Source organism: Eptesicus fuscus, chromosome 14 (genome assembly GCF_027574615.1).
Source record: "Eptesicus fuscus isolate TK198812 chromosome 14, DD_ASM_mEF_20220401, whole genome shotgun sequence".
Classification (NCBI taxonomy): domain Eukaryota; kingdom Metazoa; phylum Chordata; class Mammalia; order Chiroptera; family Vespertilionidae; genus Eptesicus; species Eptesicus fuscus.
In genome coordinates, this window is record NC_072486.1 from 37,983,186 (window position 1) to 38,010,000 (window position 26,815).

The 26,815-nt window shown below is 40.1% G+C and overlaps 1 protein-coding gene across 2 annotated transcripts in view; it reads left to right on the top strand.

Moving 5' to 3' along the window:
• The window catches only part of MAGI2 (membrane associated guanylate kinase, WW and PDZ domain containing 2), a 1,197,465-nt gene that overhangs the window by 947,488 nt on the left and 223,162 nt on the right, over positions 1-26,815 (top strand). For both annotated transcript variants that reach the window (XM_054725983.1, XM_054725982.1), the window contains exon 10: positions 22,190-22,828. In XM_054725983.1, the coding sequence (XP_054581958.1) occupies positions 22,190-22,828 (639 nt within the window). The remainder of the gene's footprint in view (positions 1-22,189; positions 22,829-26,815) is intronic.

Genomic DNA, 26,815 nt, shown 5'->3' on the forward strand with positions numbered 1-26,815 from the left:
TATTTTATTCATGTTAGTTCACCATAAATAGGGGAAATTGGTGGAAAAGATAACCTGTGCCCCGTGCTAAAATTCAGGAATAATTATTTTATTATTTTCACCTAAAGATAAACAATGCCACAATGTGGTAATGTGTAACTTTTAACTGGCAAGTAAATTAAGATTGTATATAAGACAATGAGAGAAAAACATGAACATAGCTACATACACATGCACATATATTAAATGGCATGGTTTGTCATAATTTACCTACAAAGCATTAGACTTAGATAAACCAGTTTATCTACTTAGAATGGCTTAAACTATCCCCTAGGCAAATGTTTTCAAACTATATCTAATCTAAATTAGTGAGCCCTAGCCAGTTTGCCTCAGTGGATAGAGTGTCAGCCTGCAGACCAAACAGTCCCAGGTTCAATTCCAGTCAAGGGCAAGTAGTGTACCAGTTAATAATGCGGATTTTGTAATCAAAGAAAACACAATAATTTCAAGAAAAACATCAAAAGTAATGTCCATCACTAGCTACACATTTCCCATCTTTCAGGTAATTTGTAGATACCGTCCCAATAGATCTTTTCTTGTTTTGAGGCAAACCATTCAGAGACCAAATTTTCCACTTCTTCGTATGTTTTGAAGTGCTGCTCAGAAAGTGCGTGTGCCATCAATAGGAACAAGTGGTAATCTGAAGGAGCAAAGTCTGGTGAATACAGCGGGTGGGTTAATACTTCCCAGGCAAGATCTTTTAATGTGTCCTTAACTGGTTTTGAAGTGTGTGATGGTGTGTCATCATGAAGCAAAATTACTTTGCCGGGTCTTCTGGCACATTCTGGTCATTTCACCATGAAAGTGTGGTTCATATTGACTATTTGTTGTTTGTAGCGATCGGTATTAACGGTTTCACCTGATTTTAGAAGCTCATCATACACCATACCTTCCTGATCCCACCAAACGCAGAGCATTGTCTTCTTTCTGAAGCGATTTGACCTTGCAGTCGATGTTGATGGTTGACCTGGATCAACCCATGATAATGTGCATTTGGGATTCTCAAAATAAATCCACTTTTCATCGCCAGTCACAATTTGATGCAAAAAAGACTTTCGTGTAATTGAAGCAACATTTTACTGATGACTTTTCGGTTTTCCATTTGTCTTTCGTTCAGTTGATGTGGCACCCATTTTCCTTCCTTTAAAATCTTTCCCATTGCTTGTAAATGATCGAAAATTGTTTGCTGAGCAACGTTTATTCTTTCTGCAAGTTGTTTTTGAGTTTGACATGCATCTTCATCCAATAATGCTTGTAATCGTTGGCCTTCAAACTTTTTCAATTGACCTGGACGTTGTCTTTCACATCGAAATCATCGCTTTTAAAGCGTTTAAACCAGCGTTCACAAGTATCTTTAGATGGAGCATGTTCACCATAAGCTTCCCAAGTATTCAGCAGCACTTTTCTTCAAACTAAAGTAATGAATTAAAACTTTCCACAAATGCTCTTTGTTTGGCACAAAATTTGACATTTTTAAGCATAAAAATATCTATATGTTAACACCTTCAGCAAATTTGATATATGAAGTTTTTAAGCTTGTTGTCAATACAACAAAACAGCATACATATCAAATTGCATATATATCAACATAGTGTAACTCCAGCTACTGAAAAAAATCCGCATTATTAACTGGTACACCTGGTATCTTGGCTGCAGGCTCCTCCCCAGCCTGGTAGGGGCTCATGCAGGAGGCAACCAATTGATGCGTTTCTCTCACATCAATGTTTCTCTCTGTCTTCCCTCTCTCTTCCACTCTCCCTAAAAATCAATGGGGGAAAAATCCTCAGGTAAGGATTAACGATAATAAATAAATAAATAATAAATAAATAAATAAATAATCTACATTAGTCAGACATAAGCTGTAGCTCTATGTGCTTGACTGAGGGATCCAATGCCACAATTTGAGTCAACAAGAGATATAATCCCAAGATTGCGAACTGTGATTAAAACCAAAGCACGTGACTTGATGCGAGGGTTATGCTGTATTGTCAGTAAAAGAGTGGAAGTCAACTAATAAAATCAAGGAGTGTGAAACCACCTCCCCGGTCACATATTCCCTGCCCTAGTCACTGACCATCGCCTCAATCTTGGTTTTCCTTCAACAAGTTGAATGAATGTGTTTAAATAGGTAACACCAGGGGTCCTCAAACTGTTTAAACAGGGGGCCAGTTCACTGTCCCTCAGGCCGTTGGAGGGCCAGACTATAGTTTACAAAAAACTATGAACAAATTCCTATGCACACTGAACATACCTTATTTTGAAGTAAGAAAACAAAACGGCAAAAAATACCCGCATGTGGCCCGCGGGCCGTAGTTTGAGGACGCCTGGTAACACTATGTAGTGCCAAAAATAGGAGATCAGTGCTACTCTTCTCAGTCACTTTTGAGCTTTGGTCTATCAGTCAGTGTTCTCCAGAGAGAGAGAATCCGTAAGAACTGGCTTATGAAAACTATGGAACTTGATAAATTCAAAATCCAGAGGGCAGTCGGCAGGCTGCAAACCCTTGGGCAGGAGCTAATGCTTGTCTTGAGGCAGAATATCTTCTTCCGCAGGGAAACCTCAGTTTTGCTCTTAAGTAAGGTGACCAGATTTTAACATTGGGAAAGCGGGACACCATTGACCGGGATGGGGGGGGGTCTTGATTAAAAATTTGGTCTATATTGTAATCGCTTTTGGTTTTTTTAATAAAAGGAAATTTACTTCTTAGATCATCATTGAATTTGCATCCTCTTTTCTTACTCATTATGTTAAAAATCTAAAAAAAATAATTTAAAATTATATTATAAATTATTATATACGTATTGCTTAAAAACACAGTAAGTACATAATTACATGAACATATTTTATTGTTAGTTTATAAATTAAATTAATTTGATTGTTATAAAGTAACTATATTTTAAAAATTATTTTAATTTTAATCCTATATTTTTTTCTAAATAATAACAATACTAACTTGTATTATTTTTCCTCTGAATTTGCCGTAACGTAAGTCATAAGTGTCACTTTCAAGGCCGGCGCTAGACTTTTTGCCACCACTATAAAATATAAATAATACGAGTACTGTCTGCTAAATTCAAGAAAATTTATATATTTATGAAATAAATAAATAAATTACTTACCTAAATTATCTGAATAGCTGATTTGTAATGACATCACTTGTTTACCTAGCTTACTAGAACACAGTATGATGTGTATCGTCTGAGAGACAGTTACAAAATGTTTTCGTCGTTGCCAATCCCCAAAAATGCCATTGTTCATTAAGTCCAAACAATGGTGGTCGAATTCTAACAACTGATCAACAATGCGAACTTTGATAAGCAGTTCTCGATAATCAGTTCTCAACAATTATTTGTTATTATTAAAGTTTAACATTATAAAATTAACAACAATAATATAAAACTCATATCCTGGCTAAATAGCCACATGGCCGCCGAAAACCGTATATTCTCTTCCCGTTCCCTAGCTTGTCGTGCATTCTTTCCAAAAATCGGGACTTTTTTAAAACGCCGCGGGACGCGGGACAAATTGTTAAAAATCGGGACTGTCCCGCCAAAAGCGGGACGTCTGGTCACCTTACTCTTAAGACCTTTCAACTGATTGCATGAGGTCCACTCAGATGATCGAGGGTAATCTCCTTTACTTAAAATCACTGCTTGTAGATTTTAACCACATTTACAAAACACCTTCGCTGCCATGCTGAGATTAGTGTTTAATCGACTGAGTGCTATAGTCTAGCCAAGTTGAAACATAAAGCTAAACATCATAGTCACCTAAAAAAAAAATCTTCCACATCTGTGTTTGAGTAGTAATCTATTCTTTAATTTGTATTTCTTAAGAGACTTTATAAAAGCCATAGAGATCAAGACCTACAAAACACAAGTTGAGGAATTTGGTCAATTATTGAATTATTTAAATGATAACCTTTTGCTTATCTGAATTAGTAGGACAGACAACCTCAGTTCTCTCCATTCCTCTCCTATTCCCAAACCTGGCCCTAAGGAACAGCAGAGCCATGAAATCATCAGCTAATTAATGGTGCTCTGTATGATGGCATGGAGCACTGGAAAACATTTAAATGCAGGATGATTTTTTTTGCCATAATTTCCTGTCATTGACCCACTCCCCAAAATAACAGGTTCTCACCCTATATTGCTGAGTTAATGAATTGAGTTTTTCTATAAATCAAGGTGAAGGTAAATTGTATTATTGCTCCTGGTACTCTTTGTTTTCCCCTCTAGAGTAAAGAAGAAAAATGTCCTTTCTTCCTTCTGAAGCTAAAATTCTAGATAAATATTCAAATTCATATTCTCTGATCTTTAGCCAGTATTTTAAGTTTCTTTCCCACATCCTCCTCCTCTTCTCTCCTCTCTGCCTGCTCCTTTTAGTTCCTTTTCTATTTATTTCCTGCCTTTGCTTACCAGAATTCCTAAATGTAGTGGGTAGACAACTACTGTGTCTACTTTCTCACTAGACTACTCCCTATTCTGTTTCCTCTACTATTATCGCCACTAAAACTAAACTTAGAAATGTCCCTGAGGTCCCCCACTGGTGAAATCAAGGGCCACTCTCTGATCTGATGCCCTATTCTTGTCACATTGGAAACAGATGATGAGCCCTCTTCAAATGCCATCCTTCACTGGCACCTGCAATTGTGGCTCTCGCCTACCATCTCATTTTTCCTATCTCTTTCCTTGGCTCTCTTTCCTGAGAGTAACCCTCTAGAGTTAACACCATTTCTCAGAACTCTCTGCCCCTTTGGACAGCTCTTCTTTCAATAGCTCATACCTCTTAAATTGTTGCACAGCTACTAATTTTTGCATTCAACAAATGTTCTTGAACCCTTACTCTGTGTCATTGCCATACTGGACGCCCACTAGATACATGAGAAATAAGGATAGCTATTTTCTACCTTACTCCAAAGAGAAAAGATAAACATCTTCTGGTTTGTTTGCTTTTTGGTACTTTTGTGAGCACTGGTTATCTATATAATAAAAACCCAGTGGTTGTAATGCCGTAATGACCAAAGACTGGTCACCAGGAGGCTGCGTGCGCAGCGATGTGCACACAGGTTGTGGGGGCTGCAAGCATGGCAAGGCATGCACAGGTGGGCGAGGCCATGCGATTTCACGCACTGGGCTTCTAGTTTTTAATATTTCACTGAAATACTAAAAATGAGTCATGCATTTACCCATTCATGAATGTATGTTCATTTTCTTTGCTAGCTTAACTTATAGTTCATAGTACATAAGGTTAGGGATTATATCTTATTAATCTTTGTATCTGCTGGGCCCTTCCCAGAAGACATGGTAGGGACCTCATAAATATTTATTGAATGGTTACTAAAGCATTAAATTATTATATTATGACTAAAAAATACATCAGCCTAATGTGAGTTACACTGGTTGATTCATGCTGATTAAAAACTCTGATTAGTAGTTAAGTTAGTGAAAATATAAGAACTAATTAGTTACTACTTAATAAAAATTTGAAGTTGAAAAATCATCTTAAATTCAAAATCCATAAAGAAGTAACAAAAGATTTCTGGGAGTGAAAGCTTAAGACCTAGGATTCTATACTCAAGACTCCAAAATATGCATCTCTAGCCCATCACCTCTGCAAGTCCACTGACCTTTCCACAAGAATGTACCAAGCACAAATCACAACCTATCTTATTCTCTTCCACCATGAATTTTCACACACACCAGACATGACCATTCTCACAGTAACAAGATTAACATTTTAAATATTTCTTTAATTTATAAGATATTGAAATTAAAGATATTTTATATTTCATACACTTAGGATGTGCAAGATACTTCATAACTACATTAATCTTTTGCAAGATTCAATCAACCTGTTAGTAATTTAAATTATTGTTAAAAATAGTGTTTTAATGTATTCTTCCTGGTTAGAAAAATTAATAAAGATCCTATGAGAAAATTTTGACTGAACCAAGAAAAATACTTAATTAAAATAAAGAGATACTGAAGTTTATTTTTAGTATTCTCTTTGCCTTCACACACACACACACACACACACACACACACACACAATTTAGCCTTTTAGTGCTAATCTTTCTCCACAAAGAAGATAGATAATTGCATGTTTAGTAGGTGAATAAATTTAAGAACCGTCAATCAAACCCATAGGGAAAAATAAAATTAAGACAAAAATTAAAGGCATTTCATAGAAAAAAAATCTGATATTGTTTCTATTTCCTATCATTTCAGAGGTAAGTCTGAATTTTAATTAATATTTTTCCAGTATCCTGAATCAAAGATTTTATGCTGAAGAAATTATTGAAAGATTGACTAGCAGACTTTTGATGTAGTTATAAATATTTATGATCTGCTGAGTGTATTTTTATTTCATTCACTAGAGGCCCAGTGCATGAATTCGTGCACGGGTGAGGTCTCCCGGGCTGAAACCCGCAGTCCAATGCTGCCTGAGCTCCTACCTGCCACTCCCACACATCCTGGCCCCACTGTGCCTTCCACAGGCTCTCGCCCAATCAGTCCTGCCCAATCAGTCCCAATCAGGTGAGGCTCGTGCTGCCACAGCAGCACTCTCCAGCCATGAGCCCTGCGTCTGGCACCCTTCCAAGGGGAGTGGCCTCTGGGATCAGGCTGAAACTGGCTCTCTGACATCCCTTGAGGGGTCTCAGATTGCAAGAGGGTGAAAACCAGGCTGAGGGACCCCACCGGTGCACAACCAGACTGGGGAGGTACAGCAGGAGGGCTCCAGGGCATGTCCAGCCCATCTCGCTGAGTCCCAATCACCCAGACCCCAGCAGCAAGCTAACCTGCTGGTCAGAGCATTTGCCCCCTGGTGGTCAGTGCACATCATAGCCAGAGGTTGAACAGTCTTAGTATATTATGCTTTGATTGGTTTTTTGGTTGTTCTGCCATTGATCTATTTGCATATTACCCTTTTATTATATAGGATTGACTAGATTCTTAGATCTTTTGCTTCCAAAAGCTAGTAATTAGGATGTGAAGTATGGCTCTCTGCTTTCTCTGTATCAGTTTCATGAGTAGAATTCAAAATGGAAATGGGTAACAATCACATGCCTTCAACAATCATTGGTTACTGTTTATAAAAAAATGTAAGCATGTCTGTGTAGCTAAAATTGGAAATACAACATACAAAAAAAAAAAAAGATCCAGTATATCTGTTTTATATATTCTAGAACCAAGGAAACTCATTCATTTACAGTTAGCTAATGAGCTAATTGCTCTTTCTATATTTGGGTCCCTTAAAACTATTAACCCTGATTTCAGTTAATTGGGATAAGCAGTTCATAATAATTCTTCTGCCTTTTAGAATACAAAAAAAACACACAGATTTTTCTAAGCTTAAGCTCATATAATACCTGAAAATGATGTCTAATTATTTATTTGTTGTACTTGTTAGATGTTTATGACCTCAAAGTTGTATCCCCAGCTGTCCTCTTTAGTAGCTTGGCTTTTTATCTTCATTTTGTTTTGATTTGCTTGGGCAAGCTGACTAGCCCATTCAAATTCTGTCACTGGATAATTTCTTCATGTGGCCTAGAACTTGTGAATAGAAACAAGGCTAGTGTTCCATGATAAGATATCATGTGTGTTTATATTATGCCAAAATATCTGTTCAACTCAGGCAGTCAAAAATTTCAAGTGATTAATGTAGCCTAATTCTTAAGTGCCAAATAAATAGATGAAATGAATCTTGCAATTTTATAAATGTAGAGAACCAAACATCCACATAGTTAGAACACAAGCCTGAAAGTAACCACAATCACAGCAGAGACAGGGCAGCTCTCCTACTTTGTATCTGTGGTATGTGGCTTCTCAAACACAATCACATCTATAAAACGGGGATAACATAGTCTCCATTAGGTTAGTTCAAGGATTAAATGAGATTAAGTCTCTAGAGCACTTGGCAGTGTTCTTGGCACATAGTTTATCATTCTTAGCACATAAATAGTAGCAATTGTTATTAGCCAATTTACTGATTGCTCTGTGATCTCTAACAATGCATTTATTTGGTAGAAAAGATTTATTGGGTGGTTTTTACATTATTTAGACCCCCGCCCCCCAAAAATCAAGAGACTATATAAAATTTTCACTTTTCAATTGAATCATCTGGAACTATATGGTTATAATTTTTGCATTTTACTATGATTTGCAGGAACTTGAAATAAAATAAAGTGCTAATACTACCATTATAAAATTACTAGAGGCCCAGTACACAAAATTCATGAACGGGGGGTGGGGGAGAAGGTGTCCCTCAGCCCAGCCTGCACCCTCTCCAATCTGAGACCCCTCGGGGGATGTCCAACTGCTGGTTTAGGCCCAATCCCTGTGGGACATCCCTCTCACAATCCAGGACTACTGGCTCCCAACCGCTCACCTGCCTCACTGTCCTCCCCTGCCAGCCTGGTCCCCCGCAACTGCCCTCCCCTGCAGGCCTGGTCGCCCCCAACTGCCTCCCCTGCCAGCCTGGTTGCCTCCAACTGCCCTCCCCTGCTGTCCATCTTGTGGCAGCCATCTTGTGACCACAAGGGGGAGGCCATCTTGTGACCACATGGGGGCTTCCATCATGTGTGAGGGCATGATGGCAATTTGCATATTACCTCTTTATTATATAGGATTGTGAAAATCAAGTTTAAAAAGCAAGAAAAGTTCATTGTTTCTGATTATCATTAGCTGTACTTGGCTGAAATATGAAATGTAGCATAAATCTTAAATGAAAAAATTAACATATAAATATGAATATGTCACACATATATTCACATAGATATATGTTCAATAGTGGTGGTATGAGGGGACAACTTAAAATCTTTGATGATGATTCTTTGCAAACTTATCCAATCAGCTTCAGTACAGTTTAATAACTGTAACATTGGGAACAGCAGGGAATTATATTATTTTTCTCTGTGCCATTTGTCTGTTGTATCTGGGACTAGAAGAATCTCCCATTGTCTGCAGGGAAATTTCTGCATCTTTTCCTGATATAGTCATCCCCATAAGGATCTGTGTATATAGTATCTATCTAGCATGGGGAGGGGAGTGATGAGATATGTGCACCCCATGGAAGATGTTCCGATGTCTAATATTATAAGACACCATACTGATTTCCCTTTCTCTCCCATAAGTCAAAGAAATAATAACTGTCTTTCTCTGGATTCCAAAATTTCAGTACATCCAAAGACAATTTTCCTTCCCCTTCGCCATATGTATGAGGGATTTGTAATTGGCAATCTCTGGTGTATATGGCCCAATGGGAAGACTGACTCCTTGATACTTGTATAAAATATTACTCTTTCAGAAACTGAAATTGGAAATTAAAGCATCCAAGTTTGAATAATCAAAGTCTGTCTGGGAAGATTCACATCTGGCAAGTCAGTTTTTCTCTTAACAAGTTAGAAGGTCTCTCTCATCAAATCTTGGACCAGTGTGTGTGCAATATACAAATACACAGTCACATTTTTAGCACTGCACATTTGTTCCTTCTGCCAGCTATTTGATGAAGCTCAGCAGCTTAATGCTGCTCCAGTTCAGAACCCTAGCAGCAGAGCTCTGTAGTTTTTCACATGAAGGGAGAGAAAGAGGAGCTCAATATAATCTAATATGTTACACTACCAGTTAAGGATGGTGATTGGCTGGCTTGCAATGGAAGCACTAGCCAAACCCTTTCTAGAAATACCACATGGGGTGACAGAGATCTAGAGGCAAGAGCTTCCCTGGCTACGCAGCCCGCCCTCCCCCCCACACACACCCTAATATAGACATCCCCACCCTATCTACACACTCAAGACCAGCACTCAGCTCACATTGGAGCAAATAGTATATTTTTTTCAAATGCAATTCAAGGGAACAAAGAAACTTTATAGGAGGCAGAAATCAGAAGTGAAATGACTGCACCAATCTTTTCTTCCCCTCCCCCCTCTCTCTCTCCTTGTTACTCATTTTTCTTGCTCACTCAGAATGTCTGCCAATTGACAGTTGCAAGTAGAGTAGAATAAAAAAAACTTTTGGAAAGCATATCTGTGAGCAGTTCCTGCTCCACCCCAGCCAGCTGTCCACCAGCATTTCAGGCGTTGGAGTAAAGTCAGAAGATGGTGATGGGTCATGCTATGCTGTCTTCTAGGAGCTGTTTATGTAAATATATATATATGCTTGTTTAGGAATACAGTTAATGCTGTTTGAAAATAAACATGCACAGTGCCTAATGTCCATGCAAATTAATTACTCTTTCCTACAAGGTACTTCTGTAGCTCAAGTTTTCATGGGGAGCTGTATGTGATTGAGAATATTTCTGTGATGCATCTGCCCTCATGTGTGTCCCTAACACATAGGAGGGCACAGGAGAACTCTAAAATATTTGTATCTTGCTCTCATAAGCTTTCATGTCCTGCCGAGGGCTTTGAGATATATTTTAAAGACTTTTGTTTTTGGTTTTTTTTCTGGTGCAATCATTAAGTTCTGTTTAGATACAGGGACCTATTCTCATTTTTAATGAGTCCCTTTGAAAACATATTAGTCTTTTTTTTTTTGGTGTTTAAAATTCATTACATTGTTTTAGAGAAATGGAAAATTCATTACCATTGTACCCTATTGAATTCCTAAAATGCACCAGCTATGTAGAAGACCTCTGCTCTGGAGCTTTGCAAGAAGCAGTCCTTTGTGCTTTCTTTTCTGTGGCTCTACTTAGTTTCAGTTTAAAGTGTTGTTTCATCTTTGCCCAATCAGCAAATAATCAGTGCCTTTAGATTCTCTTAGAATGTGTTTTTTTTCTCCTTTCCAACAGAGTAAAATGCAAGTGTTTAAATATATCTTACTACTCAATGCCATACACAAAAGAAATGTAAATAAATCGTCAGACTAATTCACATCTGCCAGGGAGTAATTGTTGGATGCTTGCTGATTAAGCATAATTTTTTTTTAATTAGGCATCTGCACTGGGTCACAAAGATGAAATTATAAAATGTGATTAAGTAGTCTTTCATTCTTTTGAGAAATATGTGACTATGCCAACATCTTGGTGTCCTTCTGCCTACAGACAGAGTGTTGGAGTAACTGGCTGCTTTTACAGAAAATCAAGGAACCTTGGGGTGAAGTCCCAGAGTCCTGTCACTTACCTGTTTAATTGCATCATGGAAATTGCCCAATGCCTTGTATGAATGCAGAAGGAGGGCTTTCCACATTCTCGCCAGATGTAGTAACTCTTATAGATGTACCTTAGAAATGATCTTTTCTGACTTCTCCATTTTACATGAAAGGAAACTAGACCAAGAAAAGTTAAATGGCTTACCCAAGGTCACACAACTATTGAAATAATTTATATCCAGATGCTGGGGTGTTTCTCAGCATCTAGAAGGGTTCAGTAATCTGGAGAAGGGGCTGCATGTAAATTAATAAAGAGACTAAAAATATAAATTTGGAAGGCATTTTGGGGAGCCAGAAGAGACCTAGCTTCAGTAACCAAGTTCTCTGAATCTCTTGACCCCTAGCTTTTTATTAACACAAATTGCCCTAAAGCAAAGCAGATATACATATCAAAGGCAAGGTTTGGTATACAGTAGGCAGTTGTCAGGTTGGAGGAACTGCCCTCGGCTGTTCCAGTAGCAGGCCATAATATATGTAGATTTTCAGGTTTGGGGAAATGCTTTCAGCTATTCCAGCAGGCAATAATATGTATCTTCAGCCCTGCTGAATATCGAAGCCCATCAACCTTTTGAGGACTTCTTGCATTTATTATGACATGCTGGAATTAGCTTCCAGCAACCAGAGCTTATGTTTCATGATAGTTACAGAGTTTTGTGGGGTCCAGTACCCTGTCATCTCTGTACCCCGGCATTCTCGAAGCCTCTGCCAAACAGTGTATTTTGGAGGACTGCAGAAAGTGGACTGGGCTATTGCAATGCATTCCCCTGTTAGCAACTATTTGCTTCACTGCTTCCCTCCATTAATTTAGCTAATTAAAAATATATTGCAGTTCATCTCCCGATATTCATATTCAGGAATTAAAGGCATTTTACCCAGCATTCTGACTCATATGATTTGAGGAACACAAAAGAGGCCCCAAGTCAAAATAAATCCTGGAGTGTTTGAAGTTTTTAAGATTCATGATGAAGTCTTGGGTTCAGTTCTTGAATCTCACCTAATTATCAATGTGCCTCTAGAGAAGTTGTTTAACTTCTCCGTGGCTCAGTTTCCACATGCATAAAGTAGAGATAACAATGCCTGTCTCCTATGGAATTTGTAAGGATTAGAAAGATGGAGTTTGTAAATGCCAAGTAAATATTCAATATGTTAAAATGGTAGTCACTATGATCAGAGAAATTCCCGGTGCTGTTGATGTGGTTAAATGGATTGAAGGATTAAGCCGTCAGGAAGAGTAATGCACAGGAAGAAGTAATTAACACTCAGCAATAGGAGGTGGTCAGAAAGATGGTCAAAATATGAATCTGGCTTCAGAGTGTGGCTTTAATGGGGACAAAGGAAGAGGAGAAGCAGGAAGCTGGAAAGAACATAGCATGTGTTAGGGGCACGGCCCAGAGCTTAGACCAACCCCAGCAGAGCAGGTTGGGGAGAGACAGGAGATGCTGAAAATGTAGACTGAGAGCCTTCTATGCTGTGCTAGAGAATTTTGACTCGATTCCCTCTCTGTGAGCAGGCACTGAAGGACTTTAAGTAGAAAGAGCATCAAAGAGTATGGTATGGAAGATGAACTGACAGGGAAGCAGGTGTAAGGCAATGTCCAGCACTTCGGAGCCATTGGCACTGAAGCCCTTGACATGCCTGGTTCCGCAGCCAGTCCTGACGAGGTGGGTGGGACGTTATTAGCAATCTCATGTACTCCTAGGGGTCAAAATGGAGTGAGACTAGGGAACCCAATAGTCCCATGGGGTCGTTGGTTTATGCCATTTGCTAGGCTCCCCTCTCCTTCCTCCCTAGTCTTTTCTGCTATGGCATCTGGAAGACAAGCTAAGACTGTTGCAAAAGTGTGAATAGTAGATGGCAAGGTCCTGTCCTCAGATGGTGGAAGTAGGAAAAGAAAGAAAGGAACCAAACGAAGAGATGTCTATGAGAGCCTTTGCCTTAGAATGTCAGAGCGAAGAAAATACCTTAGGAACCATCTAGGTCAAACCTCTTCTTTTCATAACATAGTGCCTGACTCAGTAGTAGTTGAGTATAATAAATCTTGAATGAATAAATCAATGAATAAATGAGGAATAAGCCGCAGAGATGTGTTGACAGCACTAATTATCAGCATACTTGGCATAAGAACATAAACCTCCTGACACCTACATCAGCACTCTCTCCATCATGCCACAGTTTGTCTCATAATCTAGGGAAAAATGGTTAAAACATTATCTGAACCTTATTTTAATACTACAGCTCGATTCACCTCATTTTCATTCACAATGTCATTTATAATGAGGCACATAAGAATTAATAAACTAAAATGTTTCTGATGAAGGCATTCTGTCCTGTATCTTAACCTAAATATTAGATTTTGCATTTCCACACAATTGGGTCTGCAATAATGCCATGTGCAAGACAGATGTTTAAGGTCAATAGAACCACAGGAAGGTCCAGAACCTCCAAGGTGGAATCTCCTCCAACTGATGGCTCTTTTTATAATGTGAACTTTAAAGAGAACTTTTGGGACTTTTAAAAAATGCTTTAAGTTATTCCAAAAGAAAAATGCTTCCGCCTTTAGCAGAACAGAAATCAAGGAAATTAGTCTTGATTTTCAGCAAAAGAAATTAGATTTAGGTATAAGGAAAAACTTTTGGAAAATAAGAGACATAGAACCCTGTAATAGATTCATCAGGGAACCTGAGAAAATAAGACAGGAGCCAACTTATTCCCTCCGTGCTTATCTCTGAAGCTTTCTCACTGTGTGAAATAGTTGAGAATAGCCAAGACCCACACATTTGGATGTTCTAAGTTCTCCCCACCAACCCACTGTCGCTGCAACACAGTTCAGGTGTGCTTTTGTCTGTCTGACCCCTCTACCCTAACCACATTGTATTTCTATCCCAGAAAGAAATGAAGAATCCAAGGGTGTTTTCATGAGGCACTGGTCTGTCTTTTTGGGAAACAGGGTATTTTGTTACAAGGATGAACATTACTATCCTCTCAAGTTTCTGCAATGAAACTATGAAATACTTTAATAATGCTCAGCAGTTTCTTTTCAAATATTTGAAATTGCAACTATTTATTCTTCCTCATCCTTGGGACATATTTGCTTTCCAATCATTGTCAGTCATTTGTTAAAATTTTAAAATATGTCTTAATATGTGTAGCGTTATCCTAGTGCTATATCACTTACAGAACATTTTCATATACATCTTTTCTATACGGTGGGCAGAACAGATATTATCTCCTTCTTATAGATGAGGAAACTGATGTTGCATGACTTGCTCAGAGAGCAACCCAAGAAGACCCAGCTTCAACTCTGTTTCTCTGGCTGACATACCACAATTCTTCACTTTGGAGAATAAACTTTGTCAAGAGCAGTTATTTTCAATTTAATTGAAGTGATGTATAACACACCGCCAAAAGTAAACATCAAATATTATTATGTTTTCAGGGGTTGTAGAATACAGTGAAAATTAATATTCAATATAATAAAATTGCCTATTATACTAAAATAATTTATTATTATTGCTATTATTATTATTATTAAAAAACACAAACTAATACAAGCTTCAAAAAATAAAAGTCCATCAAATCTTATTAGCTGGAGAGGAAATTAAAATTAGTAATTTTTCAATGTAAAATGTATGTACTTAGTAGGATGGAAATAGTCTGTGAGAATGTTGTTTCTTTTAGCAATAAATGTATATGACTTGCCTGGCCAGCGTGGCTCAGTGGTTGAGCGTTGACCTATGAACCAGGAGTTCGATTCCCTGTCAGGGCACATACCTGATTTGCGGGCTTGATCCTCAGTGGGGCCTACAGGAGGCAGCTGACCAATGGTTCTCTCTCATCATTGCTGTTTCTATCTCTCCCCCTCTCCCTTCCTCTCTAAAATCATTAAATATATATATATTTTTGCCGAAACCGGTTTGGCTCAATGGATAGAGTGTCGGCCTGCGGACTGAAAGGTCTCGGGTTCGATTCCGGTCAAGGGCATGTACCTTGGTTGCGGGCACATTCCCGGTGGGGGTTGTGCAGGAGGCAGCTGATCGATGTTTCTCTATCATCGATGTTTCTAACTCTCTATCCCTCTCTCTTCCTCTCTGTAAAAAAAAAAATCAATAAAATATATTTAAAAAAATAAAAATTTAAAAAATAAATAAATAAATAAATAAATAAAATCACTACTGGAGGGATAAGTTGAAGGACAGATTTTAAAATATATATATATATATATATATATATATATATATAAATATATATATTTTTTTAAATCTATGTGACTTAGCCATAATAGAAGTTAGAAACACTAAAGGCAGTAAATTTAGCTACAACATCTATTCTAGTCTTCCTCTGACTAAATCTCTCTATCCTTTACTCAATAAGAATTTATCCTAAATACCTAAGTAGAGAGTTCTCAACATAGTAACGATCCTCTGTATGTTTTGTGGAGAAAACTTGGAACAAGTAGAAACAACCACAAAGGAATAAGGTCTGAGAAATTTGTAGTCACAAACAGCAGATAGGGACAGTCTGAGTAGGAATGACTGAAGATATCTTTGAAGAGGTAAGGAAAGAGATTATCTGGTTGGGACGAAGTTACACACAGTAAAGAAGTGCACTTGAGGGTGGAGGAACAGCAGGATTCAACTAAAAGGCAAGTAGCCAGCTGTAAATTGTGAACAGTAAAGATTTGATATTTACAAGAATGGTAACTTATTGGGTGGTGAAGACAAAAAGAAGTTGGAAAGACTTTTGGCAAAGAGTGTTACACAGTAGGTCTAAAGGTTGAATAGTCTGAACTTACTCGAGGGGACTATAGGATGAGAATGAAGTGTGAAGTAAATCATTCTTATCTGGTCCAAGGTGGTGGTTGAGGAAGATAGACTGAAAGTGGTAAATGGGAGAAGCTGAAGTGAAGATTCTGCAGACCACAGTGACTTGAATATATGGAAGCAGAGAAAAGAGGCATAAAAATAAACCCATTTTAAGCAATGCTTTAAGAGGGCCCTGTTTTATCCAAAATGGTGAAGTACCCAAGAGGTATCCAATATTATACTTTTACTAGAGGCCCGGTGCATGAAATTTGTGCACGAGGAGTGGGGAAGGGGTGTCCTTCAGCCCAGCCTGCACCCTCTCCAATCCGGGACCCCTCAAGGGATGTCCGACTGCCTGTTTAGGCCCGATCCCCAGGACATCCCTCTCACAATCCAGGACTGCTGGCTCCCAACTGCTCGCCTGCCTGCCTTCCTGATTGCCTCTAACCGCTTCTGCCTGCCAGCCTGATCACCCCCTAACCACTACCCTGCCAGCCTGATTGATGCCTAACTGCTCCCCTGCCAGCCTGTTTGCCCCTAACTACCCTCCCCTGCAGGTCTGGTCACCCCTAATTGCCCTCCCCTACAGGCCTGGTCACCCCTACCTGCCCCCCTGCAGGCCTGGTACCCCCCAACTGCTCTCCCCTGCAGGCCTCAGTCACCCCCCAACTGCCCTTCCCTGCAGGCCCGATCACCCCCAAACTGCCCTCCCCTGCAGGCTTGATCACCCACAACTGCCCTCCTTGCAGGCCTGGTCCCCCCTAACTGCCCTCCCCTGCAGGCTTGATCGCCCACAACTGCCCTCCTTGCAGGCCTGGTCCCTCCCAACTGCCCTCCCCTGCTGGCCATCTTGTGGTGTCCATCTTGTGTCCACATGGGGGCAGGATCTTTGACCACATGGGGGCAGCCATCTTGTGTGTTGGAGTGATGGTAAATCTCCATATTACTCTTTTATTAGATAGGATAGAGGCCTGGTGAATGGGTGGGAGCCAGCTGGTTTGCCCTGAAGGGAGTCCCAGATCAGGGTGGGGGTTCCCTTGGGGTGTGGGGCAGCCTTGGCGAGGGGCCTGTGGTGGTTTGCAGGCCAGCCATGCCCCCCGGCAACCCAAGTGGAGGCCCTGGTATCTGGGATTTATTTATCTTCTACAATTGAAACTTTGTAACCTGGAGCGGAGCCAAGCCACCTGCTCGCTCCGTGGCCGCAGCCATTTCTGTTGGGATTTATTTATCTTCTATAATTGAAACTTTATAGCCTTAAGTGGAGGCCAAGGCAGGCCAGAGCTGCAGAAGTTTGGCTTCCTTCATCACCGGGGGCAACCCTAGCCTCCTGCTCTCTCCAGCTCCATGGCTGCTGCCATTTCTGTTGGGATTTATTTATCTTCTATCATTGAAACTTTGTAGCATTGAGTGGAGGCCTGGGCTGGCAAGGGCAGGCGGAAAGCTTGGCTCCCTCCATCGCCGGGGAAACCCAAGCCTCCTTCCTGCTCTCTCTGTGGCTGCAGCCATCTTGGTTGCGTTAATTTGCACTTCTGATTGGCTGGTGGGCATGGCTAGTGGGTGTAGCGGAGGTACAGTCAATTTGCATATTGCTCTTTTATTAGAGAGGATTTCTATAACTAAGAAAGAAGTCAATTATCTTAGAAAATATTCCCATAGAGTCGGGTCGGGCCGTTTTAAACCTTCTGCTTCATCAGATTCACTCTCATTTCCTTGCTCCTTCCCATAAATGGGAATCAGGTCATTATGAGACCAGCCCTATGGGGATGCCCATCTCATCAGTCACACCAAATTTAATCAATAGGCTTGATGTCAGTAGCCCTAAAACCATCTGGCCTCAATATGGTCTAAAGTGAATGGCCATATAGGAAACAAGGTCACCTTGCAGGCAATGCGGCAATGAAAATGTGCACTTGGCTTTCAAAAAAAATGTCTCATCTTATTTTTTAAAATATATTTTTATGGATTTCAGAGAGGAAGGAAGAGGGAGAGAGAGAAACATCAGTGATGAGAGAGAGAATCATTAATTGGCTGCCTCCTGCACACCCCACACTGGGGATCAAGCCTACAACCTGGGTATGTGCCCTGACCGGGATCAAACTGGGGACCCTTCAGTCTGCAGGCCGACACCCTATCCACCAAGCCAAATCAGCCAGGGCTGCCTCATCTTATTTTAATGGAGAACCTTTCCTTGGTAAAATTAAAAGTTTTCACAAACATGATCCCATTCTCACAACAGCCCTGTGAGAGAGAAAAGAGGGGAGATATTTTAATTCCCACTTATAAAAGAATAAATTGAAAGATAGATCAAATGATTCTTTTCCAAGTCTCCCTCTTCAGTAGGACAGTAGGGGTTGAGGCTAGCACCAATTTTTCTAATGACGTCCCTTTTGTGCTCTTAAGGCCAGACTGTCCCAGGACTTGGCATGGCACCATCGGGTGACATATACCAGGTGGCTCATATTTTTATGTCACAACATGTAAATGACATTCATCCAGCAGTCTATAAATATCCTCCCCAATCAGCTCTATCGGAACAAGCAAATGTTTGCTTACATCCCCACCTACAACAATTTTGGCATGACGCATGTCTAGGCAGCTATACATTTTTTAAAGTGAGCCGTTGAATGCAGTCAACTTGTTAGATAGTTTTAACTCTGATAACGGACCACTCATCTTTCACATTCAGAAATCTGTGTAGCTCCACAAAGAGATTGTTGTAAGGCTCTTTATCACTCGCTTGCTTGATGACTTGAAAAATTGCACCAAGTGGAAAATATCCATAAATTATAAAAGGCAGTCTTATTAGAACCACAAGTAGTTCTCTCATTCTGTTTCTAAATAGCAAGATCACATTAAAACAAAAATAGATAACATTAATCACTATAATTCAAATAACTACTCTTTAGACCTGGCAGGGAACCTTGAGTACTTGGAACATTACCTTAATCCCACCCCCAATCCTCACCCCCCATGAATTTCTGGCATAGCAGAGGGAAGGATAAAGCCTGCTTGGGGATTGGGAATTTATTAACAGTGATTAAAGTGAGGGAGAACCTTAGAGGAAAGTGTCATGTTACCTTGCTGCCTTTGACTTGCCCACTCAGAAACCAATACTCATCCTTGATTATGACTATGGTGGGAATATCTTGGTGGGACCCTCCTGATTTTATAGAAGCAAGTAACCAAGGACAGATAGTGATCACTGAAATAGCAGTCCTTTGCATAATAATTTATAGTTTACAAACGCTTTCACCTCATGTATGATCTCATTTGTTATTTCCCTTAGATCAGTAAGATGCCATTATTATTGTTCCTCATTACTTCTGAAGGACCCGAGTCACAGAGGATTTAAGTTAGTTTTAAAAGTCACACAGCTAGTAAGTATGGACCTGGTAATCAGACCAAAGGCCTTTGACCCCCATGTAATGTCTACAACACCATGAAGATTAAGATTGGATATTGACAGAAAAAATAGTCACTGTGTTAAAAAAAAACAACAAACAAACAACAAAAATCTATCCAAATAGGAAAAATGGAGAAATGAGATGTAATACAAAGAAAACCCAAAAGACCAATAAACATATGAATAGCTGCTCACCCTCACTAGCAATGTGGAGATGCAAATTAAAACCATGGTCACACTCATTAGATTAGCAAAAAATTAAAAGTTTGAAAATCCCAAGTACTGTGTCGGATGGGAAGCAATAAAAATTTTGATGGGAGTGTAAATTGATTTGACCTATTTTGTCAGCCATTTGCCATTGTCTAACAAAGATGATGCACGTGGCTTATGCCCAGCAGTTTTATGCCAAAGTTCAAACTCAGAAAAACCCTCTATATGAGCACAAGGGCCAGGGAAAGAGGTTCATAGCAAATAGTCACAAGAACCCCAGTGTCCCTTAACAGAAGAATGAACTAATATTAATAGTGATGTAGTCATCCAATAGATACCACATTGCAATGAAAATGAATGAATTTGAGGTACAGGTATCAAAATAGATAAATATCACAAATACATTTTGAGGGAAATTACAGAAGATTAATATGTATATCATTTACAAAAGGTTTAAAATATGCAAAATCATATTTTAGGGATATTATTATTCAGGGATTAAATATTATTTAGGAATATTACTGATGGGTACCTAGATATGTCATAAAAATATAAAGTACATGTGAACAAACCTCAGGACAATGGTTACCTTTGGAGAGAGCAGGAAGGGGATACAGGGCAAAAGGGTGCTACCCAGGGCTCTTCAACTAATATGAGCAATGTTCGGCTTGATGGGAGGGAGGTCACACACAAGTATTTAATGTGTAAAATATATGATAACTTCAAAAATAGAAAAGACAGAAGGAGAAAAATTTTTCTGGATCAGTTACTTCACTGGGGTAACCAGAACCTGTTGAAAATGACCCCCAGCTGCCCCAGTCTAGTGAGGAATCCTGATGGAGGTCATCCATCCCAGTTCAGTCCCGATTCCTGCCTGGTCCAGGGGTCCCGCCATTGCACCAGCCCCCTTCCTGACGGACATCATTGAAGAGTGAAGTTGCATAGTCTGTGACTTTTTCTAGAATCACACCTAACCTGGATCCCCCCCTGAACATGTTTGTTAGACTTTTATGTCTCCTTATCTTTAGGGTTTTTAAGCAATTCTCTAGCATTCGGAAAGAGTGAGTGTTAACCAAGTCTATATTGTTGAGGGCATGTTACTCAGGAGTGTTTTATTCACAGAATTATTTATTTTTAAGTGTATTTAGTAGAGAAATCATTTTACATCAGACACTTAAGAAAAGCCAGAAAAGTATTGAATTCTGAAAGTTCAACTCTTTTTCATTTTTGGTGTTTGCAATTTTGATGGGCAAGGATATCTTAGAATGAAATCCCTCGCCATTTACACTACCCGTTTCAGAATGATCTTGGTAAATCGATGTCTGTTGAGTTACTTATGTGATAACCTGTGAAAACGTGTCTTTCCATTTGTCACATACTCCTCAGCATAGTCAGGCACAATCTCAATTTGCAAGTTCAATTCTCAAACATTATGGTTTATGAGGATAAAAATATTAACCCATGATAAAACAGTTCTCAAAAAATAAAAAAAGTTCACACATAATTGAATTAAAAAAATAATTATCTCAAACATACGGTTCTGCATTTTAAGGAAAAGTACTATTTGTTTGAATATATTTTATAATGAATAGTTTGCATTTGGGGCATTTTTTATATCATAAGTTAACTTGTAACCAGTGAACTACTGTAATTCTGTGTTAATTCATTGGGAGAGAGGACAAATGCCTTTTTTGAAAAGATCTACAGAAATATCAACATTGTAAGAGGAGAGGATGAGTCTAGGGCAGCTTCCTGTTTGAAAGCCAGAGTCCCAAATCTCCTTCATCCTATTTTTGCAATAATAGCATCAATAATGTTCCACTCACAATGCATCAGGCACTGTACCAGGCACTTTTTCTGCATTTTCTCATTTCCTCCTCACAACCACTTTACAAATTAGAAACTGTGGCTGAAGCAGGTAAGTCATTTGCCCAATGTTACATATCTGCTAAGTAGTAGAGCCAGGATATGGACCCAGATCCCTGATTCCAATAACTGTGCTCTTAACCTATACCCATGTATGCCTGGAACCTTTGCAATTACACCTTGCTCTAGATAAAAAAATATATATATATATGAATGGGCAAAGTATTTTCCTCTTCTATAAAAAAGAAAAAAGGCAGCTGACTCAGGCAAGTAATACCAAAAATAAAACCATGTACTGGGGCTTCAAAGTTTTCATCCAAAACCTACGCCCACCACTTCTCAATAGTTTGAAAATTTTATTAACTGAAATACAGTGAAGATGAAAATGAAGATGAAAAAGAAGCATAGACTGACTGCTTCTTCAAGGTACAAATTCTTCCCAACTTTTCTTTTTGACAGTTTCTTTCTGAATATGAAGTTGTTTCTGAACTTCAAAAACAACCATCTAGCTTTTTTTTTTGGCATTTGATTGGTACATGTGTTGGCAGATGTAATCTTGAGTCACCTGCAGTAAATTTAAATGCTATTCTAATGGATTTCCTCACTGCTTACTGAGAAACAGCACCATTTTCACTAGCCTCATAAATAATTCCACTTCTCTATGCCGCCATTAATTGGATTTACTTCACATTGTCCATCTCTTCCTTTTTTCCTTGCAGGTGACGTCATTGTCTATATTAATGAAGTTTGTGTCCTTGGACACACTCATGCAGATGTGGTCAAACTTTTCCAGTCGGTTCCCATTGGTCAGAGTGTCAGCCTGGTGTTGTGTCGTGGCTACCCTTTGCCCTTTGATCCTGAAGATCCTGCTAACAGCCTGGTGCCACCCCTTGCAATAATGGAGAGGCCACCTCCAGTGATGGTCAACGGAAGACATAACTATGAAACGTATTTGGAATACATTTCTCGGACCTCACAGTCAGTTCCAGATATAACAGATCGGCCGCCTCATTCTTTGCACTCAATGCCAGCAGATGGTCAGCTAGATGGCACGTATCCACCGCCTGTCCATGACGACAATGTGTCTATGGCTTCATCTGGGGCCACCCAAGCTGAACTCATGACCTTAACCATTGTGAAAGGTGCCCAGGGCTTTGGCTTCACTATTGCCGACAGTCCTACAGGACAGCGGGTGAAACAAATACTTGACATTCAGGGATGCCCTGGCCTGTGTGAAGGCGACCTCATTGTTGAGATCAACCAGCAGAATGTACAGAACCTGAGCCATACAGAAGTAGTGGATATACTTAAGGACTGTCCCATTGGAAGCGAGACTTCTTTGATTATCCATCGAGGAGGTAAGATAAAACTGGCTCGGCAATTAAATATGCAGTAAAATAGTCAGACCTTCACAATAATATTGCAAAAGCGGAAGTTTCTCTGGAGTCGAATGAAATCATACTTTTAAAAATAAAGGTAGAAAAGAGTAACAGAAAAACATGAGTTCAGGAAGCTGTGTTTTTTTAATTTTGAGAATATATCTTTCCCTATTTTATATTAAACACAAGAAAAATAGTGCTTTCAGTCTTACAAATTTATAGTGCTGTGTACTTGGAGGGTAAACATTGAATCCCCAAGTATAAGTGGGTTATAGTCCACACATTTGTTAATGCATCAGTTGTAGAGACCTCAAACTGGTTTACCATTGATTTAATTTAAAAAAAAAAAAACAAAAAACACCTGATTTTTCCAGTGGAATGAATGCTCTGATTTGTGCTTAGGATTTCAGGCTTGCACATGGAAGCTGGTTCAACCCCTTCCAAGCCCTTGTATAGCCTTGATAATCCCCATAAAGACACCGGGAGCTGTGTCTCTGTAGAAAAATCTTTCTGAGTTGTGAACAGCATTGTTCAGGACACTTCCCCCACTGTGATAGGGGCTGCTCCCGCTGTGATTACACATAGTGCCTTCCAGCACCTGAGAAGGAAATTACGGAGCAGGGTTAGGGCTGCCGTGCCGGGCTGCCTGTTCTAGGTGACGACGTATGGAAATGGGAGCAGTGAGGAACCCTGAACTCTGGATGTTTTTCTCTTCTACTTTGTGGGGAAGGGATGGGCTAAGCATATCTCTACTACTTTGCTCTCGATTTTCCACGAAACAAGGGAGAGAAAGGAGAGGCCACAGAGAGAGGGGTTACTTGAAAAACAGTATAAGTGAAAGCGCTCAGGCTAAGGCCTGGTTTTCCACTTAACCAGGTGTCTCATCTGTTATGTTGGGATAATCCTACCTAACCTACGGTAGTGTTTTTAGTATTGGATGGTCCACAATAGGTGCTCATTAAATGTCTGTTGATTCTAAATTAACACCGAAGCTGGGACGGCTGGGTCAGAAGGAGCAGTACTGTGAGGAACTCGTGCGTGAAGAACACGCGTGTGGCAAACATATGCGATTGCCTAGTCAAAGCACTGAAAACTGCACGGAAGCCCTGGCAGTTTGAAATGCAAATGAAGTCGGCCAAGCGGAAAGAAGCGCCTTTTATGATTTATTTGGCCTTCTCTGCAGGCGTTTCCCCTTCAAGAAAGCTTTTCCATTGTTGCTCCCTTGTGTGAAAAGGGGCACCAAGTACTGAGCATTTGTGAGCAACGCCATGCAAAGTATTGCGCTCCTATATTTAAAAAGGAAAATAACATGCCAGCAGAACAACCCTACATATTAAATTTTACCTTCTTAAGACATTATCACAAAATAGCTCTTCATAATCAGTTAAATATTGACAGTATGTTTTCATTTCTCTCATCACTCATTAAGAGTAGAACAAATATTCTTAATTTAATAGTCATACCTTCATAATATGCGATTGAAAATCAAATCTTTATAACAGGTTCTTGATATTAAAAAGTGTAACTGAAAGTCGATATGCAGCATACCCTGTATGATTCATAGAAAAAAGTTTGGAAACATTTTATATATAATGACTTTTTTAAAGGCATGGATAATAGAAAAACTGCATTTTGGAAGTGTGTATATATATTTATTATATACTAGAGGCCTGGTGCACAAAATTCGTGCACAGGGGCGTCCCCTCAGCCCAGCCTGCTGCACCCTCTCTAATCCGGGACCCCTTGGGGAATGTCCAACTGCTGGTTTAGACCCGATCCCGGGACGGGGCCTAAACCGGCAGTCGGACATCCCTCTCACAATCCTGGACTGCTGGCTCCTAATCGCTCATCTGCCTGCCTGCCTGGTCACCCCTAACTACCCCCCCGCTGCTGGCCTGAACACCCCTCACTACCTCTGTGTGCAGGCCTGGTCGCCCCTAACTGCCCCTCCTGCCGGCCTGGTTGCCCCTAACTTCCCCCCACTGCTGGCCTGGTCGCCTCCAACTGCCCCCTCCCAGCCAGCCCGGTTGCTCCTCCCTGCCCGCCCCCTGCCGGCCTGGTCACCCCCAACTGCCCCCCCCCCCCCCGCGCTGGCCTAGTCATCCCTCACTGCCCCCCCTGCCAGCCTAATTGCCCCCAACTGTTCCCCCTGCCAGCCTGGTCACCCCCAACTGCACCCCACCCCCGCCAGCCTGGTTGCCTCTTACTGCCCCCCCCCCCATGCAGCCTGCTGTTCAGTCATTTGGTCGTCCCTGATCAGCCTGTGGCTTAGGTCTGCTCCCAATGGGGAGCGGGCCTAAACCATCAGTAGGACATCCCCTGAGGTCTCCTAGTATGTGAGAAGGGGCAGGCTGGACTGAGGGACCTCCTCCCCAGTGCACGAATTTCATGCACTGGGCCCCTAGTGTTCAATATAAATGGGATAATATTACACATATATATGTCTTGCTCTAAAATCTTGGTTACCTGGAATTATTTACTTTTAAAACACACCATTGTGGTTCAATTTATACACCATAAAATTCACCAATTGTAAGTGTATAAGGAGTAAATTTTGCTAAAATAATATAGTTGTGTAATAGTCACCATAATCCTTAGATCATCCATCACCCCAATTTCATCTAGTCTCATATTATCTCTAATACTAGAGGCCTGGTGCACGACATTCATGCACTTTGGGGGATGGGGAGGCCTCAGCCCAGCCTGCGTCCTCTCACAGTCCAGGACCCCCCACTCCTTACTGCCTGCCTGCTCGCTGCTCCTTAGCACTGCCACGGAGGCGGGAGAGGCTCCCGCCACCACCATTGCGCTCGCCAGCCAGCTGTGAGCCCAGCTTCTGGCTGAGCGACGCTCCCCCTGTGGGAGCACACTGACCAACAGGGGGCAGCTCCTGCATTGAGCGTCTACCCCTGGTGGTCAGTGCGCATCATAGCAACCAGTCATTCCACCGTTCAGTCAATTTGCATATTAGGCTTTTATTATATAGGATGGTTTTCGAACAGTTTCGTCTTCTTACATTTTTTCATATAAATGGAATCATACAGTATGTAGTCTTTATTTTTATTATTGACAGTATTACAGAAGTCCCCCATTTTCCCCCTCCTTATCTCCCTCCCCATGTCTTCCCCAACCTATTTTCTATGTCCATGGGCTTTGCATATATGCATATGTGTCATTTGGTTAATCTCTCCCCATCCCCTCCACGCACCTCCCCTCTGAGATCTGTCATTCTGTTCTATGCATCCATGCCTCTGGACCTATTTTTTCATCATTTTATTTTGTTCATTGGATTCCACATATAAGTTAGATCATGTGATATTTGTCTTTCTTTAACTGGCTTATTTCATGTAGTATAATACTCTCCAGGTCCATCCATGCTGTCACAAAGGGTAAGAGATCCTTCATTTTTATAGCTGCATAGTATTCCATTGTGTAAATGTACCACAACTTCTTAATCCACTGATCTGCTGATGAGTACTTGTGTTGTTTCCAGATCTTAGCTATTGTAAATAATGCTGCTATGAACATAGGGGTGCATTTATTCTTTCTGATTGGTGTTTTGGGTTTCTTAGGGTATACTTCCAGAAGTGGGATTGCTGTATGTAGTCTTTTACTTAGCATAGTGCTGTTAAGATTTACCCATGTTGATGCATTTAGGATTAGTTATTTCTTTTTGTTGCTGGAGTAGTATTCCATTGTATGAATATGCAAATTATTTTAATCCATTCGCCAATAGATGGTTGTTTTCAGTTTGGGGCATTTATGAATAATGTTGCTATGAACATTTGGATAGAAGTGTTTGTGTGCACATATATTTTCATTTTTTCTGGGTAGATACCTAAAAATGGTACTGCTGGGTTATATGACAAGTATGTATTTAAATTGTTATAAAATTGCCAGAATGTTTTCCAAAATGACTATATCTTTTTACATATCCACTAGCAATGTATGAGATTTCCAGTTTCT